General features: G+C 38.0%; 1 protein-coding gene across 4 annotated transcripts in view; it reads left to right on the forward strand.

The window, feature by feature from the left end:
* The window catches only part of papolg (poly(A) polymerase gamma), a 41,287-nt gene that overhangs the window by 1,706 nt on the left and 19,081 nt on the right, over nucleotides 1-20,500 (forward strand). For 2 of the 4 annotated variants that reach the window (XM_043696049.2, XM_087991412.1), the window contains 13 exons: nucleotides 4,235-4,405; nucleotides 4,498-4,564; nucleotides 8,090-8,171; nucleotides 8,290-8,399; nucleotides 10,792-10,845; nucleotides 11,038-11,149; nucleotides 11,702-11,791; nucleotides 11,880-12,018; nucleotides 13,455-13,527; nucleotides 13,606-13,726; nucleotides 14,212-14,296; nucleotides 16,498-16,551; nucleotides 17,364-17,483. In XM_043696049.2, the coding sequence (XP_043551984.2) occupies nucleotides 4,235-4,405; nucleotides 4,498-4,564; nucleotides 8,090-8,171; nucleotides 8,290-8,399; nucleotides 10,792-10,845; nucleotides 11,038-11,149; nucleotides 11,702-11,791; nucleotides 11,880-12,018; nucleotides 13,455-13,527; nucleotides 13,606-13,726; nucleotides 14,212-14,296; nucleotides 16,498-16,551; nucleotides 17,364-17,483 (1,278 nt within the window). Of the gene's footprint in view, nucleotides 1-189; nucleotides 254-4,234; nucleotides 4,406-4,497; nucleotides 4,565-8,089; nucleotides 8,172-8,289; nucleotides 8,400-10,791; nucleotides 10,846-11,037; nucleotides 11,150-11,701; nucleotides 11,792-11,879; nucleotides 12,019-13,454; nucleotides 13,528-13,605; nucleotides 13,727-14,211; nucleotides 14,297-16,497; nucleotides 16,552-17,363; nucleotides 17,484-20,500 lie in introns of all 4 variants that reach the window. The other 2 variants (XM_087991411.1, XM_043696053.2) reach the window with 2 other exon arrangements.

A 20,500-nucleotide genomic window follows, 5' to 3' on the forward strand; every position in this document is an offset into this window, starting at 1 on the left:
AATTTACTTAGTTTTTGAGCTTCAATAACCTTTGCTGAAGGTTGTCGCTGTTGCAATTTTTAAAAAAATGTGAAATGTATTTGAGATGTAGCCAAAGTATTCCTTGCTGGAAAAGGATGAAAGTATCCTCCTGTGGAGTATGTTGCTTTTGGTAGATGTTTCTGTCATGTTGCTATCTACTCTTTCTAGAAAGAATGTACTACTGTCAAGAGGTCTACTACAATATGTGATTGATGTGCAGAACTAACTGAAGGTGCAATTCATAGTTTGAATTTCAGATTAAATAATAACTTGCAGAAAAAATGTTCAGTAGCTAATTCTGTCTGTATCATTAGAATTTTCACAGTCCTGTTAAATGCATTTCTCCTCTGGCTTTGTACTGTTGGTTAGGATTTTGCAGCATTAATAAAATTGCCAGCACTCATTGTCCTTGCTGCCCTGAAACTGATATGAATATCTGGCTTCATATATGTGTGGTTGAACCCAGAATAACTACTCTCAGCTTCTTCATTGAACTCAGTGGAGTCTGCATGGGCTCCGCTTGGTTAGATATTGCTGAACTGATGAGGACATCCAATTTTATACTGGTCTTGTATAAAAACTATTATAGTTACACGTTCGAATGAGCTAGAACTGTGTTTTTAGTGTGTTAAGTTCATTTAATGCGCAACTTTTCTGACACTGGAAAAATTACTTGTTGAAAATTAAATTTCTCCATACTTTTTTTTGAAAGAAAAATAATTAAAGATTTAAGCAAAGACAGAAATTGCTGGTAGCAACTGTAAGGAGAAAGAGAGTTAATATTTCAAGTGTGGTGACTCTTCTGTCAGTTCTGATGAAGAGTCATGAATTGAAACATTAACTCTGTTTTCTCACCACACATGCTGGCAAAATATATTTTTTAAACTGTAGCATCCATAGTTCTTTTAATAAAACGAAGATTTAAGATTTAGTCTTAAGTAATTTTTGAGTAGTTTATGAAGGAGATAGACAGGAAAGGAGAAAGTGAGAACTGCAGATGCTGGAGATCAGAGTCAAGAGTGTGGTGCTGAAAGGCATAGCAGGTCAGGCAGCATCCGAGGAGCAGGCGAATCGACATTTCAGACCTAAGCCCTTCAGACAGGAAAATATTTCTCCTATGATAGATAGAGACGGCTTACTGGTTCCAAAAGACAAATGAGCAGAAGAAGCCAATTTTCACAGCTGGGTGTGATGGTCTGTTCTATCTGTAGCCACCTTCTCATCTGTTCTTTTTTTTTCCCAACCTGACTGCAGCACTTAGGAAGCTCTCTGTCCCAGTCTTCCTCTATCTGATGTGGACTGGTCAGCATAGATCACTTCAAACAAGAAAAGATTTTGTTTTTTATTTTATCCCTCACTCCCACCGCATCTCTTGAATTTTTTTCTCAAAATAACGTTTTCCGACATTTGATTTTCAAATGGGTCATGAGTTCCAACCTTGTGTAGAATATGTGTTGTAGACACCTAATTAACACAGATACCAATTCCACTATATTTTTCATTGTTGCTTGCTATCTTTCTCAATCAAGACTTTCTTCACTGCAAACATAATTGTTTGCATAGCTTGAACATGTCCATGTAACTGACCTAACTACTGGAAAATCTGACAATTATATGTAGCAGTTCAGTCCTTTTAAGGCACTTGAACAATCTTCCCACATAGAAGACTTACAGTCCATGAGCATCGATGAAGAATGAGTATTCTGCTCTTTATAGTATGGCACTGTAGCAACCAGGATCTGTGGGTTGTTACCACAGTAGTTCTGCACAGGGTACAATGCATGTGAGGATTATCCAAATTTAGTGTTACAGAAAATGCATAAAACAAATTTATAATGATGTAACACTGAGAAACCTCACACTGAAGATTTGAGGTCCCGAGAAGAAATCTTTTACCAATGCATATTGTTAATTGTAATGATCTCCATTAAAAGATGTCAATCTGATTTGGAGAGAAAACTTCAGCGAGATCAGTTAAAAATGTTTTGGCAGTAGCAGGAGCAAATTCTGCTTGTATATTAAGTACTGCCAGATTATAAAATATAAATAGTATGTGACTGCAGAAGCCACACAATAGAGAGTGAAGCATGTTACGTTTAACTTAATTGAGTTTAGCCATATACAGAGTAACCTCTGCCCTGCTATGGTGGCCACCAATGCATGGACATTTTCTAGATACCTTTCTGGTTGGTGGCTGGAGTTCATAATATGGGGATTCAGTGAGTTTGTTTTATGCTCCATCAGTTACGTTAGTTGGACATCCAAAGGTTGGATCCATGTAATCGTACCTTGAAAACGAACTGTTTCAATTCATGTTTTGTCTTTGTGGACAGTTTTGCTATATGACTGTTTAGCTCAGTTGATAACAAATGGGACTGTCAATCCAAAGAACATGTAGTTAAATCCCACATTGGGTATGAATCTTTCTTAATAAATATTTTCAAATTATTTTTCTTTCAATAACCTATTTTTCTAAATCATCCTGTTCAGAAATGTTATTACACACCTCTAGAGCAGTCCAGGAGTATTCCTACAATTGCATCACAGAAGGGCCACTAAAAAGGAAGATAAAGCAGACAGAATTGGAATAATAGCGTCATAGAGGTGTACAGCATGGAAACAGACTCTTCGGTCCAACCTGTCCATGCCGACCAGATATCCCAACCCAATCTAGTCCCACCTGCCAGCACCCGGCCCATATCCCTCCAAACCTTTCCTAATCATAAACCCATCCAAATGCCTCTTGAATGTTGCAATTAGATTAGTTACAGTGTGAAAACAGGCCCTTTGGCCCAACAAGTCCACACCGACCCGCCGAAGCGCAAACCACCCAGACCCATTCCCCTACATTTACCCTTTCACCTAACATCACGGGCAATTTAGCATGGCCAATTCACCTAACCTGCACATTTTTGGACTGTGGGAGGAAACCCACGCAGACACTGGGAGAATGTGCAAACTCCACACAGTCAGTCGCCTGAGGTGGGAATTGAACCCGGGTCTCTGGCGCTGTGAGGCAGCAGTGCTAACCACCATGCCGCCGCCTCCACGTTCTCTGGCAGCTCATTCCATACATGTATTTATTGATATTTTCCCAATGAATGTCCTTTTAACTATTACAATCAATTCTCTTCCAAGTTATTTGAAGGCTGTTAATTTATTTGTTTTCTGTGTATGTATCAGCATTTTTTGAGGAAACAGTTAATAAACAATATGTAGGATAAATTCAAGAACTTGATATTGGTTAAGGACTGAACAGACCTATGACTGGGTGACTTGAATTTTAATGTTTGCCTTTGTCAAGCCAGTTTGTTTGTTTTAATGCAAGCAGCTAATACTCTGAAACAAAAATAGAAATTGCTGGAGAAACTCTGTTGGGAGAAAGCAGAGTTAATTTTTTTTTAGATTAGATTACTTAGTGTGGAAACAGGCCCTTCAGCCCAACAAGTCCACACCGCCCCGCCGAAGCGCAATCCACCCATACCCCTACGTTTACCCCTTGCCTAACACTACGGGCAATTTAGCATGGCCAATTCACCTGACCTGCACATCTTTGGACTGTGGGAGGAAACCGGAGCACCCGGAGGAAACCCACGCAGACACGGGGAGAACGTGCAAACTCCACACAGTCGGTCACCTGAGGCGGGAATTGAACCCGGGTCTCTGGTGCTGTGAGGCAGCTGTGCTAACTACTGTGTCACCGTGCCGCCCATAATGTTTTGGGGTCAGTGAAGGCTCACTCTGCTTTTTCTCCACAGATGCTGAGATTGTCCAATAACCTCTGGTTCTGTTTCAGATTTTCAGCATCCGCAGTTTTTTTTTGACCTAGCGAAAGACTGTGATACTGGTCGAGGTTGCAACTACACAGTAGGTCCTCTTCTTCATATGTGGCCCCAATAAGCAGCCATATGCATCTACACTTGAATTATCTTTCCAGTAGTCACAGTTCTATTTTTATGAATAAATAAATCGCTGTTTTGTGATCCTTGGAAATAGACTGTATTTTAAAGTGTATGTCAACGCTTGCCAATGGCAGTGGAGCAGTAATGATTGAAATAAGTGAACTCTTGGGTATGATTCTATCTGTGCAAGTAAGATGTTACTGCTTTTACTCATTAACCTTCAACTTAAGTCCATGGTTTTCAGCATGATTTTGATTTGAGCTGCTGGGATCACTGTACAGTATATAATACTATTTTACTTCCTGTTACAGCAACAGTGTTATGCTGGGGCCTCAGCCTCAGCAGGCTCAGAAGCATTATGGGATCACTTCTCCAATTAGCCTGGCTTATCCCAAAGATGTGGATGATATTTCTGCTCAGAGGTTGATTGAAGCCTTGAAACCATTTGGAGTATTTGAAGAGGAAGAGGAATTAAACCATAGGTGATAATATCGAAATGGTAGTTTTTTGCATATGCTAATTTATAGTTTGGATTCTGGTTGAACAATTTTAATGGTTTCTTTTAATATTACAGATTAGTTGTTTTGGGTAAATTGAACAATTTAGTTAAAGAATGGATAGCAGAAATCAGCGAAATTAAGGTAAAAATACTTTTATTGCTTCAACTGAAATATTTTGTGACATTTAAGTTTTTAGTGGATATCTGGGTGGATTGGATACTTGGTATTGTAATAGTACTTCTCAAGGAAGTTATCAAAGAAGTGCTGCAGTAATGTTGTTGTATCTTATTATCCTAGCTGATGATACTATTGGGCAAGTAAGTTTCCAGAAGAAAATTCAAATTCCTGATAATTTTTTTTGGTTTGTATTTTAGTTGGTGGTCAGTCACCAAAATACAGTCAAACAATGCTGCATGATACATTTTCCTTTTAAACACAGTGGACGTTTTTAAAACAAAAGACAAAAAGAAAACATGTATCAAGGTGTAGAATAGTTAGGAAAAAACATTTAAAACATCCAGCAAAACAAAGTTTCACTGCATCTTTGTGATGAAATCCAGGTAAATTACCTAACTATATCAAATCTAGCTGCTGATTCTCCCCAGTTCCTTCATAGAACAGTACAGCACAGTAACAAGCCTTAGGAGAAAGTCTGGGCAGGTAGGACAATCAGAGGGCAGTGCAGAGTTGTTGTATCTGGGCTGAGGTTGGGGGTTGCGGGGGTGTGTGGTGGGGGGGAGAGAGAGAGAGCGAGAGCGAGAAAAAAGAAGCTGATGAGGTCAATGCTGGTGCCATGTGGTTGGAGGTTCCCAAGGCGGAAGATGAGGCGTTCTACCTCCAGCCAACAAGTGGCTTGGATTTGGCTGTGGAGGAGGCCCAGGACTTGCATGCGCTTGGTGGAGTGGGAGGGGGCGTTGAAGTTGTCGGCCACAGGACAGTGGGGTTGTTTGGTGTGTGTGCGTCCCAGAGATGTTCACGGAAACGTTCTGTGATTTGGCGTCCTGTGTCCCCAATGTAGAGGAAACCACATTGAGAGCAACAGAACACAACTCGCGGAACGTTTCACGGAACATCTCTGGGGATGTTTGATGCATGTGCCCCAATGAACTGTGGCCAACCACATCAACTCCCCCCTCCCATTCTGCCAAGGACGTGCAAGTCTGGGCTGCCTCCACTGCCAAATCCAAACCACTTGACGACTGGAGGAAGAACGTCTCGTCGTCTGTCTTGGGACCCTTCAACCACATGGCATCAACATCGATTTCACCAGTTTCCTTATTTCCTGCCCCTGCGTCACCACATCCCAGATCCAACCCAAATCGGCAGTGCCCTCTTGAACTGTCGAATCTGTCCATCTTCCTTCCCACCTATCACAATGCCCCCCCCCCCCCCCCCCCCCATCTGTATCTACCTTTTGCCTTCCCAGCTACCTCCACACCACCACCTTCCTATTTATCTCATGCCCCCTTTTCTCCTTCCACTCCACATTTCTGATGAAGGGCTTATGCCCAAAACGTCGACTGTCCTGCTCCTCAGATGCTGCCTGACCTGCTGTGTTTTTCTAATCCTATACTTTTCGACACAGTAACCGGCCCATTGACCCAGCATGTCTATGCTGAACGTGATGCCATTCTAAACTAGTCCCATCTGCTTGCACATGGTCCATATCCCTCTATTTCCTGCCTGATCATGTGTCTACCTAAGTGCCTCTTAAATTTTATTGTCTGCTTCTGCGTACTTCTGCTTTCTACCCGGCAGCATGTTCCAGGCATCTACCATCCTCTAAGAAAAACATTCCCCTCTCATCGCCTTTTTAAACTTCATCCCTCTCTCCTTAAACCCATTCCCCTGACTATTTTGGCATTTCCACCCTGGGATAAAGACTCTTAACTATCCACCCTATGCATGCCTCTGATAATTTTATTTTTTTGTGTGAAGCCTTATATGAATATTCTTATTAGCGAGCTTCAACTTTCTCAACTTTTCAATCACCTGCTAACCTCCAATCGGACACTCCTGGTCTGGAACATGCTCAAATTAAACTCCTCTACTGAAGTAACTGTGCTTTCCTTGAACTGTTCTCTCATCCTTTTTTGTTTTTTTTTCAGGAGAGAAACGGTTTTCTTCTGATTCCAGCCTGGTCTTATCTAAAGCTCCCAAAAACGTAGCATAGTATCAACTACTTCTATTATCTCTCCAGGGATACCTGCTCTCTGACATATACTGGATTAGGCCAGGAAGTACTATCTGACCTAGATTTTTTTTACAACACTTCAAAAAAGTAGCCAATTCTGTGTGCCAATATTTTCGAAATCAATCAGACACCTTTCATAATTTTCATTTCAAATTTCCTCCGTTGAAATAGTTTTCTTCTGTCAAATGCTCTACGACTTTGTAAAATTTGATGTTTGGTGAAGGTTGTATTCCCCTCAATAGAGGGGGCGTTTTTCACGCATCAAATTAGGTTCAAAAAATGACATAAGGCGGAAAGGCAAGAGGTGAGGATGATGGCGTCTGCCGAAGACTATAGACTGCTTAAGTGAGAGGGCAAAATTTAACAGATGGTGTTTAATGTGGGAAATGGTACAGTTATTCTCTTTAACAGGAAGAATAGAAGAGCTGACTATTATTTAAATGGAGAAAACTATGAACCAGGGATCTGGGAGTCCATGAATCTCAAAATGTTAGCATTCAAATTTTGTGGGTAGTAGGGAAGGCAAAGGGAATGGAGTATAAAGGTAGGGAGGTATTGCTAAAGTTGTACAAGGCATTAGTTAGACACAGCTAGAATACTGTGAAAAGTTTTATTGACTTTACTGAAATGAACAAGATTCTTAGAGGACCTGACAGGGTATTGAAAATGTTATTTTCTCCTTTTATGGGAGAATCCAGGTCCAGAAGTCCTAATCAGAATAAGGGTCAAGAGCAAGAGTAGGTGGAATTTGTTTTTACTGCAGAGGGCTATTGAGGCTGGGTCTTCAAGGCTGAAATAGACAAAATTCTAATCGATAAGGGAATCAAGAGTTATGGGGAAAAGGCAGAAAAATGGAATTGAGGATTATTATTTTTAACCATGATCATCTTGAATGGCAGAGCAGACTCCATGGGCTGAACAGCCTATTTTGGCTCTTCTGTCTTATGGTTCTCATGGTGAAAGCATTGTTTAGCTTTGATAGCTTACTTGTAAATAGTTTAAGCAGCTGCTGTCACAAAAGTAAGTTTGTTTTCTGCAATTGAGTGCAAGCTTAATTTCAGATATTCAATAAAATTAGTGTTTTCCCTAATGTTATTTACAATAAAGAGCAATGAGGCTGCAGCTGGTAACCTGAAAGGGCTCTTTTCAAAGGGAGCATTTGATTGTTAAATGTTTTTGTATTAAAAGGCTTCTAGTATGATTTATATTTTAGTTAATTTTATTTAAATTACAAAATTAAATTTCTAAAGTAGACTTCTTAAAGAATTGGAGAAGCCAGTAAAGTTGTAAATTGGTTAAAAGAAATCTATTATTTTGCTGAAATAAACAGTACAGATATATTTGAACTCATCAAAAAGAATATTTAGTTATTGGGTGTGCATAATTCCTGTACCAAGTAAATGGGGATTCAATGTTTGATCTCCTTTTTGAGAATAGAAGTTGTGTTGACTGGTTTTAATTTTCATTCTCAGAATCTACCAGCATCAGTCATCGTAAATGTTGGTGGAAAAATATTTACATTTGGCTCATACAGGCTAGGAGTGCATACAAAAGGTATGCTTCAATTATTTTATCTAATTGTTGAAATAGTATAAACTCTTTAATGCAATTGTCAAACTTACTGACCTGAAAAAAATGTTTGCACTTTTTTGGGTGCCCACATAACTTGCAGGTGCTGATATTGATGCACTGTGTGTTGCTCCACGTCATGTAGAAAGGAGTGATTTCTTCCAGTCGTTCTTTGAAAAACTAAAGCAGCAAGAAGGAATCAAGAACCTGAGGGTAATTTATTTCATAAGTACACTATTGACTCTTCCCATAGTATTTTTACGGGCTGTTAGATTGATATGTAAAGCGCACAAATGTGTAAGAGTTTTTGCTGTATTATGATAGGAACTCCTTAATTCATATGCTTAAATACTCAGCCTTACCATTCTAAATCTTTAGCATATTTGATGTGATTCGTTTGCATAAAGTTTTGCATGCTCCATATTTGAATTGGAAGTTGATCATTGCTTTGTCTCTCTGGCAAATTTAGATTCTTTTTATTTAATTGCTGTTTCCATGGACACCATCTCACTCCCTTAAAATCTGTTTTTACACCCCTACCTTCACACAAGTTTACTTTCTACCTCCAGCTATTTCGGTTACTTCATATATGAATCCCAGAATGGCATCCATACTATGTGTTGTTCCTCCATGCTGTTTGTCACACAACTTTACCACCTTTTTTCCTATTCCAATTTTGAAGACAAGCCGTTGAACATGAAACATAAAACTGTGTTTTTCTCTCCACAGATGTTTCCAAGTACTGTAACATTTTCTGTTTCATCTCAAATTTCCAATGGCCACAGTAATTTTGCTTTTATCTTTCCCTATTATCTTGCCTCCATCCTTCATAGGAATTCTATCATGGAAGAGAAATCCTAACCATCTAAAACTAAACAGCTAGAGTAATAACTCAATTTCTTGCCCTGTGTAGTCATTTCCAGACCCTCTTTCTTTGCATATTACACTCTTCTCTCTCTTGCTGTAGCATTCAATTCCATACCACTGAGCACTGCACAGCCACTATCTCTGAACACTGTAGTGATCTTTCTGTAGATTTAAACACTTATCAGATAAAACTGTAACAAAGCTTTGTCTTTGCTTTGCTTTTTGTCTTTTTCTGAATCTGTCATTGTATTTCACTATAAACTTCGGAATTCCTGTTTCCAGCTGGGGCTTGTTGGGGTGGGCAATGCAGAACCTCTGAACTCTGAGCTGGAGCTGAACTTCAAGAATACCTGTTAAATGATTGAAAAGTTGTTTGCTTCCATCCTCTGCTCAATTGTCGCTGTCTTTTAATTACACTTTTTTTTAAAAAACCTTGATTATTTGTAACTTCACATTTACCCTGGATAAGCCTTTTTCTAAAAGTTATCTGCCCATACATACCATGTCCCTATGTTTATTGGCACTCATCATTTAAAGAGTAAATTGGTGTTCCTCAGTGTCTCAATCAGGGTTCGGCAATATCTTTGGTTGAGTAGATATGTGTTACATGGAAGCAGTCACTCTCTTGGTCCTGATAGATGCCCAGTCTGCCTAGGGATACCTGGGAGAGTAAGGTGTCTCAAAAAGTTGAATAACAGTTAAAGCTGACTGTTTCATGCTGCTCCTGTGCAGTAATATTATTGGTGATGTTTGTCACTAACTGGTGGCTGCCAAAAAGACCTCTGCCTATTGCTCAAATTATTAATGCACTGTATAATTTCTTTGCCAGTGTAATGCTTTGTATATAGGCTAATTATCCCAAAGACTAGTGAATCTTAGTGATAACTTTTGGCTGATTGCACTTAGCCAAGGTATTTAATGTACCTAACTAGCACACCCTTGCAAAATCTGTAAAATAGGGTATAATATTATTATGCTTCTGCAATTAGACAATATTTACTGGATAACCCCGCATGTGCGAAGAATTTCACTGACACGCAATTTAGGATTGAGTCGAATTGTCAGCTTGGTGTACTTGTATGTATGAGAAGCCTAATTTTGTAATACACCTACTAAGCCTGGCAGTTATGAATGAATCGGTATTAAGCGCATATTTTCCATGGGAATGCCTCTGCCAGTGTCCACTTGCCAGTTAATCCGCATTCTTCACTCATGCAGTATAAATGTTTGTTTGTTTTCCCCTTGAATTGGTACTTTTCACAAATGTCCTGTGGGAGATGAAAAGTTTTTGACAAAATGTCTTTTTTTTTCAGCAGTATTCAAGTTCTATACTATGAAATTTTTTTTAAACATATTGACTATAGATATTGGAACCTGATACAACTTTATTTTCCTTTTGTTTCACAATGATGTTTCATAAATAGATTGAGAACAAATTTCTACTTTAAAATGACCATTTGCCAAAGCAAGACTTTCCCATTTTATTTTTTTTTACATGCCACTGAACTGAAATCAGTAACTTAAAAATTGATTTCCCCATCCTCTCCACCCTTGTTTATTTTTAAGACTTTCTTTTTTGTGTATGAGTAAAGGAGCAGCCTTACCTAGAATTTCATGTTTTTGACCTCAACCCTTGTCTGTCCGTAATAGAAAAAATGTGAAGGCTGCCCAGTTATATTGAGATGTTAGTAATTGTAATTCATGGTCCACATCAATCTTCTGTCTTTTGATTTTGCAGGCTGTTGAAGATGCATTTGTTCCAGTTATAAAATTCGAACTTGATAATATTGAGGTAAAATTTCCCTTGCTAATATGATTGCACATATTTGTAAAGAGTACAGTGTACCTTTCTGTTTATTTACAAAAATTATAGTCTCAATTGCATCTATGTAATTTAAATGTAGGCTATCGTTGATCTAAATCTGACTTTCATTTGCTTACATTACAATGCCATTGTGATGGACAACTTTTAACTCTCTTTCAGATTGATCTTGTATTTGCTAGGCTAGCTTTGCAAACCATTCCAGACAATTTGGACCTCCGCGATGATTCTCGTCTGAAAAACCTTGACATTCGATGTATACGAAGTTTGAATGGTAACTTGATCTTGAATGTTACTTTTCATTGTTCAAATTAATGGGTGTATCTGTTCTGTTCCAGATGTTTCCTAATAAACCGACTAACAAATGTTTCATGACTTCTTTTACTTAACTTCACCAACTTATTTTAGTAGTAAAGTCGCCATAGTCCTAGCAGAACATAAGGCTGTTCTCTTTTTGAGAGATAACTGCTGGTGGTTTAGCCTGAAGGTCACCACTCCTCAGGCAAAGGGAGAGTGGCAACCTCCACTGGTGCAGGAATTGAATCCACACTCAGCATCACAAACCAATCAGCCATCCATCCAACTGATCTAAATAAACCAATACTAAGTCATTCAACATTTAAATAAGGAAGGCTTAAACAAGAGTTCACATCGGTTTTGTAGCATTATGGAGTAGCCAGTTACAAAATCTGACTTTTCATTCTTATTACATGAACGCAACATTAACTTGGCGTAAATTTTGGATAGTTCAATACCTGATTATGAATATTTGCATTTTGTTTAAGAGTTGCATTTAATACAACTTAAAACATTTTGTGTTTGACAGGTTGCAGGGTTACAGATGAAATTCTTCATTTGGTGCCAAATAAAGAGAATTTCAGGTTAACTCTTAGAGCCATTAAGCTGTGGGCAAAAAGTAAGTAGTACAGATACTTTTATTTACAAATTAATATGCATACAGATGTTAAAAGAATGCTGAATGCTACTGTAAAAATCTATTCCAGGACGTGGAATATACTCTAATATGCTTGGATTCCTTGGCGGTGTTTCATGGGCCATGTTGGTAGCAAGGACCTGTCAGTTGTATCCTAATGCAGTTGCATCTACTTTAGTCCACAAGTTTTTTCTAGTCTTTTCCAAATGGTAAGTAAAACTGTTGGGAACTTGCAACAGATGTTATCGCAGAAAGTTATTGTATGTTTTTTTTTCTAGTTTTATTTTAGAGGATGAATTATATAAAATTTTTCAAGTATGTATTTTGATGTAAAAGAAAAATGCTGTAGATGTTAGGAATTTGAAATGAAAAAGTGGCAGTATTCAGCTGGTCTGTCAGCATCTGTGGAGAGAGGCACAGAGTTAACGTTTGTGTTGTATATATTAACTCTTCTTTAGAGAACCATGTAGTCAACTCGGTGTTAACTCATTGTTCCTCTCTGCGTAGATACTACCCAGCCTGTTGAGCGCTTCCCTGTTCAGTTTCCATGTGTGGAATAGATTACGTGCAGAACACACTAAAGGCAGGACTCCAGGAAAACTCTGAACAAGTGAAAAATTGTCATGTAATAGCAAAAATAGCATTTTTGGCTAATGGTAGTGACATTGAACGTATGCATTTAATTTTGATGTCCACAAGTAACATCTACGGTAAAAGTTTATATAAAAAGACAACTTGTTTGTTCTGAGCTAATGTGCTAATATTCTAAAGATGTTTTTATTCAATTTGAGCATCCAGGTAACAGAAGAAGTAAACGAAAAAAGTCCTCAGTATCCTGTGCTGTATTGTTCTATGTTCTGTAACAACACTGAAAGCAGTATTCCAGTGCAGACATTTGTATTGTCGTTTTATCACCATTTCAACTATACTATTTTTCATTTACTCTGAAAATCAGTACAGGGAAACCTCGATTATCTAAACGGCTTGGATGGGGAGCAGGGAGTATTTTGTTCGGCTAATTGAATGTTCAGATAACAGTTTAGCCAAGCATCGGGTCCTTCAGATCTTATTCGGGTACTTCGAAATTCAGATAATAGAGGTTGCTCTGTATTGCAATGTCATGACTTTGGAATAGAAGTTAATGCAAAACTAAACCAAATTCCAGTTAATTCTTGTTTAATTTGAATATCTGATGTGCATTTATAACATTTTAGTGGATTCTGATCTGAGTTGAGAGGTGCGCTGGACAAATCCAGGCATGCAGTACAGGACTGCTATCACCGACTAGAAATCCAAGATAGTGTTAAACCTAACCTTAGCCAGTATTTTAAGGATTCTTTGAACCTCCTTAAAACTTTTGTAAACCTACATTAAATTGCTCCCACCTATTTTATAACTGTCAATCTTTAAAATTATATATGGAAGAGTGTGCCCTGGTGCCTGTTGGCATAAAGTGCTCCCTTTAGCAAGAGGGCCAGACAATATAAAGGGATATTGCCTGGCTGCAACAGAGAGCAGTTACCGTTGTGTATGAATTTAATGTTTCACTGTTAGGGCAGAATTGAATCTGAGTGAGTGTTGCCATTTCATTTTTAAGTTAATTCAATCAAATAGTTGTCCTGAAATTTTTTTGTTTTGCTTTTAGGGAGTGGCCAAACCCAGTATTGCTTAAACAACCAGAGGATAGCAACTTGAACCTGCCAGTTTGGGATCCACGGGTATGATTAGTATTCAAATTATACCCAATCTGATTTTATGTTTATTATATATTCTCACATATGACATTTGTTTCTCAGGTAAACCCATCTGACAGATATCACCTGATGCCAATAATAACTCCTGCCTACCCACAACAAAATTCCACATTCAATGTGTCCTCGTCAACTCGAACAATAATGATCGAAGAATTCAAGCAAGGTTTACTTTTTAATTTATTGCAGAAAATTGGTTTCCTGTTATCTTCCAGATTTTTATTTGAAGTCCAAGCGAACTGTATATGAAGGAATCTTTAAGTCAACACATTTAATCCTTCTAAAAAGGATTTGAGAATTTGTAACTGTCAACAGCAATATTATTTTGTGCAGTAATGTCACTCATTATTTTAGAAAGTTGACCTAACATTTTACTTTTCAAAAAAAAATCTATTGGTATTGCACTTAACCTTAATGAATAATGACAGTAGTGTTCACATGTACGTCTTTCTTGGTTCCTTACAGTCAACATTAGGCATGTATGAATTCCCACAGGTTGTTGAGCTTTTTTTCAGTTTAGTAGCACTGAATACATGAAATGAAATTCTGCAAGTTACGTCATAGTTGTCTTTTTAAGATGCTTTCTATTATTTGTACTATTAAGTTGTGGTTTTATTCCATTTCCATACTAATTTAGCTTTGTATATTCAGGTCTTGCCATTACTGATGAAATACTACAAAGCAAGACAGACTGGTCTAAGCTCTTTGAACCACCCAGCTTCTTCCAAAAATATAAGTAAGTATATGCATGCTTCACAATGTCACCTACATTCTTCTTTCAATTTGTTTCTGTAGAAGTCTATCCCAATTTGGCAAACTATCTATCTGAGAAACTTTGGATTTTAAACCAATACTGATTAAGTTTTTTTTTCCCCAATACTAATGTGATGCAACATTGGTCAGGAGCATTTAGTATTCCAGTGTACTGCCAATACTGGATCCTCTTTGTCATTGTCAAAGGTAGACTGTTGAAACTGTGTATTTCTATATCCAGCACCAGCTATCCCATGATCAGTATTATTGGGTGTACATTGTATGTGTATCTGCTGCTAATATGGGTAGCAATCCTTGTGCATGATTCTATTGGTTCCTAACAAAAGTCATAGTGACCAAACCCTCCTGCCACTTCAATTCTGTAGGGATCATTGGATGTTATTTCACAGGTGCCAAAAATATGAAAATGTTTTCTGTTTTGAGCCACCAATACATTTTTAGTTCATATTCTCAAAAGTTGAAGATCTCCGAGTTCTGCTCTGTACCTACGATATAGTTGTTGTTTCATTCCACATTTTTTTTTCTTCCTGTATCTGTTACATTCTTTTGAACTGTGAAACTACTTTAGATATTTTCTCAATTATTGGCCATTCCCATAAGTGTGCATGTAATCTGGAATGCACTTTTTCCTACAGAACATGTAATTACATCTGCTGATTTATAATGCAGCACGCCTACTTCATATAGCAACACCCCAATTATGTAATGCATGTTGCCTCATGAATTCTACATGTAATGAAAAGGGTGCTGAATAAACCCTATATTGAGACAATGAACAAAGCAAAAGCTGTGAAGTGACTTATTTACAACAATAAAAAGCATATTGTGCTGAACTATGCACTTTGTGAAATGTCTTTTTCTTAATCCAGAATGAATGTACTCTATTGGGGTGAGGGGAGATTGCAGTTGGATTTTCTAGCTGTGAGGTAATTTTGAGAAGTGAGCTATGACTTGGTATTCTCTGGAGATTAGAGCTGGGTAACCAAAAATAATACCTAATGGGTGAGGCCTCAAAATTCAGCTTCCTGCAGTAGAACAAGTTCACTGAATTGTTGGTTTGAGAAAATAGCAGTACCTTCTATAAGAAGGTGAATTTTCTGTTCAACAATTTTTAAGAAAAAGGGCTCATACTGAAGCAATGTGAATGGTTAATGTTGAAGAGCTGAATGTTTGTGCTTCAGGTGAACAGATTGTGAAATGAGGTGTTGGTAGGTTGGTCAGTTGAAAAACCTCTGGGAAGCTACCACATTAGCATTGTTCTGAACCACTGGTGTCTTATTGATGTTTACACAATACATCCTGGATGAAATTTGAATGAAATAAAGCCGCTGATGACAGCAGCTCAAAGGCTAAATCTAGTGAGCAAGAATTTGAGAGGTGGCAGTTGAAAGACCATTGATACTACAGTGGTGCCACATATGTTCTGGGAATGTTGCTGGAACAGTTGAAATTTAGCTTGGTATGACTGAGTGTTTAAGGTGAATGTCCTCTGTTTGAATGCCATTTTGTTTTTTGTTTTTTTACTACATGATTTATTTTTTTCTTCAGTTCAGCAGTAAAATATTTTAAAGTGAAACGTTGGCTGTTGATTCCTGTCATTTGAAGATTTAATATCATTGGTTGTTAGTGGGATTGAAACGGAATATTATCTCCAAAAATCAGAATTTAAATAAAGAATATGACAATTGGAGGCCGTTGGGTTTATTAAGTCCATGCTGTCTCTGTAGAGCAATTCTTTGAATGTGGTCTAATAATCTTAAATAGTTTTTTTTTTTCTCTTGCGCACTCTTTCTTGTCCATAGTTATAAAAAATAAAGATTCAACTTATAACTTTTATTTCTTTTTGGGAAACCATCTTTTTGCTTATGACTAGCCTGCTGAATATGTGCTCCGTATCAGTAACTGCCTCATGTTTACTGCTCATTTTGTGTGATAAGAGTGAAGCTCATTTAATGAGTTGGTACCTAATTTTGAAAATTGTAATTAAGACAGTGTTTATGATTTGGAGTTATTTCAGTGCACTAGAGCTTTTAAGCACTTTGCTTTTTTTGGGAAAAGCGATGAATGCTTCATAGTGAGGTTGTTTTAACTTTTATTTTGAAATATTGTTTTCTAATGTTCTTGACTAAACAACATTTGAAATCAATCTTTCTTTGTTTATAGGCACTACATTGTATTAACAGCAAGTGCATCCACTGAAGAACATCACTTAGAATGGTAAATAATCCAGTAAAAAATGACTTACAAGGATACTGTCAATATTGGCACGGTGGGGTGGCACGGTGGCATGGGGTAGCACGGTGACACAGTGGTTGGCACTGCTGCCTCACAGCGCCAGAGACCCGGGTTCAATTCCCTCCTCTGGCAACTGTCTGTGTGGAGTTTGCACATTCTCCCCGTGTCTGCGTGGGTTTCCTCCGGGTGCTCCGGTTTCTCCCACAGTCCAAAGATGTGCAGGTTAGGTGAATTGGCCATGTTAAATTGCCCGTAGTGTTAGGTGGATTAGTCAGCAGTAAACATAGCGGGGTGGGTTGCTCTTCGGAGAGTCGGTGTGGACTTGTTGGGCCGAAGGCCCTGTTTCCACACTGTGGGGAATCTTAAAAAAATTGCAAGATCATTATCAATTCAAGCGAAATATCACACAGCTGAGTCTTTCTCTTGAATGTGGTGTAATAAGCTTAAATTTTGGTGATTTTCATAAAGACTGTGGGAGAAGAAAAATCCGGAGATCAAAAGATGATGGTCACTACAAAATGAGATAAGGAGTTCAGAAGAAACTTCTTCTCCTGCAGAGTAATGCTATTGTGGAACAATGTCCCACAGGTTGAGGCAGATGTGATAGATGCAATTAAGGAGATGTATGATAGGATGTGGTGAAGAGAATGTAAGGTTGCCAGATGGGAAAAGGCTTGGATGAATGCTGGACATTGATGCAGCTAGTTGGATCAAATGGCTTATATCTGTGTATTTTATTTCAGAATTTGTGTTGCTTTAGTTAACTTCCAAAGTAAAAATGTTTTCCTTTTCAGGGTTGGTCTTGTTGAATCAAAAATCCGTGTACTTGTTGGCAACCTTGAGCGAAATGACTACATTAATCTTGCCCATGTAAACCCACAGTCTTTTCCTGGCTTAAAAGAACATCACAATCTGTAAGTTAGGTTTTTCATTGACTTAAATCCTTTATATTTTAAACATGGTAGAGCTGATGTTTAACTGGTTTGAAATTAGCTGGTTAAAATCACCTATAACTTTGTGTACAATTTAACAAATATTGGAATCGATGCATGATGATAGTTGTAAACCTGAAGGTGTACTACATATGAATTTTTTTTGGAGAAATTTGAAGGAATGTTTTAATCACTAACCCAGTTGCAGCACTCCAATACTGAGACTAATTTGAAGATGCTAAAGTAACTGGTATATTTTTGTTTTAGGTATGTCTATATCAGAGCACAAATCATAGCAGACATAGATGTAATTTGCATCGTTCGAATACAAACACTCTTTCAATTTCAAATTTAATTTTAATCTTTACAGTCAACATAGACTCTTCCTTATGATGGCTAAGAAAAATTGATACTTCACTAGTAGTTCTGTGCTTTGTACTAATTTGAAATTACTCTGTATCCTAACCACATAGGCATCTGGAGGTATTAGTTGAGAATGATTTCTGTTAAATGTTGTATTGAACGTTAAAGTGAAAGAAGCCATTGTATTTTCGGTAAATACATGATTTGGTTTATATGCTTTAGTTATTGCAGATCATATCTGCTAGAAGTTGTTCTTTAATTAAACTTCCAAAAATCTCCACAGTTAATTATTTAAGCTGCAATTAACCTCAAAAACATGTTAAAAATTGCATTTATTAGCATCTCTATAGAAGAAAAGTACACAACACCAGATGTGTAGCTAAAACAAAATCACCCAATTATAAGTTTTGATTTTGACTTTTTTTTCTATGTTTCACATTTGTTCCATTTGGCCTAATCATCCCTTGTACACTAATTTTTAAAAATTCATAGTTTTTGCTGACAATTTTCAGCAGGTATACTGGAGCAATGATGACTAAAAGCCTTGATCTTCAGTCATATGCTTAAGATAAGACTACAGAAGAGCTTACCAATTGGAATTCTTCAAAAATCTTTAGCTACTCTAAAGTATGATGGTAATCTGCAGATCTTACAAACTGAATCAGCAAGTTGTAGGTATCTTGCAAATCCTATTTGGAGGGTAGGAGAGACTTTGGCAATGGCTTGCAATACAACCATGCTTTTAAAATGTAGAACTTTGAGTTTGTAGATAATTTTTAAAATCATTACTTTCATTAATGTAATAATACGGATTTTGCATCTTTTCATGATTCATATTGATGTGGTTCTGAACTTTTTATTGTGTCACAACATTATTCAAATTTAGCTCCTGTACCACCACTACTTCTTAGTTCTAAAATTGCTAATACATGTAAGTCACGCTGAGGGAGTGATTAGTTCTTCCTGTCATTAGAACACTTCCTGAAGATGGTAAAAACAGAATCCTTTGAATAAGGTAGAGGTGGATTTGTTTTTTTACTAAGCAAGGGGGTGAAAATTAATTGTGAATAGGTAAGACTGTGGAGTAATCTGATCAGCATTAATCTTGATGAATGGTGGAGTTGCTTTGAGAGCACAAGTGAGCACCATTTGCTTCTAATTTGTATCTGTGGTCAAAATTGTGAATAATCTCAACTAGTGTAGACCAAAGTATGGATATTACCCTATAGAAGTTTCCAAATTAATATTTTTGGAACAGGGTGTCAGTATTGTGGATACTCAGTAATTCAGATGAAAAGTGTAGACTATTGAGTAAGCTGCATAATTCCATTTACTGCCATGCTCAGCAAGTGGATACATCTGAAAATTAGTTCTATTGCATTTCTGTTAACTAACGGCAAATTGACCAGCTTCTTTTTCAAAATTCCTGTGACTTTTGATGTCAATTCATCATTCTTCTCAAATATGTGCTTCAGTGATGTACTGGGGCTTTGTGTAAAGTTCAGCAGAAATTAGGCACCTGAAGAAAAGTTGTTGTCTGGAGGCTGAGCAGAATGTGCGTTATTACAGCCTGATGCTTTCTGAAATACTATAATTGTTTGCCTCTGCACCTAAAGGGGCAACTTTTTCATGCAGAGGATGGTGCATGTATGGACTGAGCTGCCAGAGGAACTGGTGGAGGCTGGTACAATTACAACATCTTAAGAGAATGAGTACATGAATAGCAAGGGATATGGGGCCAAGTACTGGCAAATGGGACTAGATTACTATAGGATATCTGGTGGGCATGGATGAGTTGGACTGAAGGGTCTGTTTCCGTGCTACATATCTCTATGACTTGATTTTCAAAAGTTTAATTTAGAATTTATATTTTGTGGGATTGAGTTTTACATCGGGATAGGGAAGTATACTGCAAGTTTGAGAAAGACTTACTTGCTTCAGTGACATGCTCCAGGTTACCTTTTGGTGGTGAGAGTTAGACTTCAATGGAGGAAGTCCCACCCTGGAGAGCTGAAGCCCCAGAAAGCTAGTGGGCAATGCTGGAACTGCAAGTGGATCCATACATGCCAGACCCAGTAAAAATGACCAGGGCATTTTCGGTGTGGAAGCACTGAGGAGCCAATGCATGTAGGACTAAATCCCACCCCCAGTTGGAGCCAGGTTGCAGGGTGGGTGGCAAGATTCTGGGCCAGTTATCCAACTTATTACATGCCATTCTCCACTGAGCGAGCACCCTGCAATGTGGCATAAAATCAAGCTGTTGCACAAAATGAGAATAGTTCCAGTCTAAGATGGCAGCGGAATAGAGCTTCTGTGCTGGAGTATGTCCGCTCTGACAATTTTTCTTCTCCCTCTCTTTTTTTTTCTTTTTGATTTAATTACTTGTCCTGATCTTGGACAGCACTGGTGGCAGCAAGAGCTCAGCACGTAGACCTTAAGCCAGACCTAGGGTGCTGGTCTCGAGCCAGGCTGGGGGCACAGGAGAGTGCCCCCTCATTTACTTTTCCAGAGACAGCACAGGACCTGGAATCGGTAGCTGCTACATTGGCAGAGGCAACATCAGCAAGGTAAGCCCAGTGGCAAAAGATGGTGCCCAAGGATCAGCAACTTTGGTTGGGTCTGGCACTGCTGGTGGC

The sequence above is a fragment of the Chiloscyllium plagiosum genome, unplaced genomic scaffold (genome assembly GCF_037043375.1).
Source record: "Chiloscyllium plagiosum isolate Xiang-an unplaced genomic scaffold, Cpla_swu_hap1 HiC_scaffold_10, whole genome shotgun sequence".
NCBI lineage: Eukaryota > Metazoa > Chordata > Chondrichthyes > Orectolobiformes > Hemiscylliidae > Chiloscyllium > Chiloscyllium plagiosum.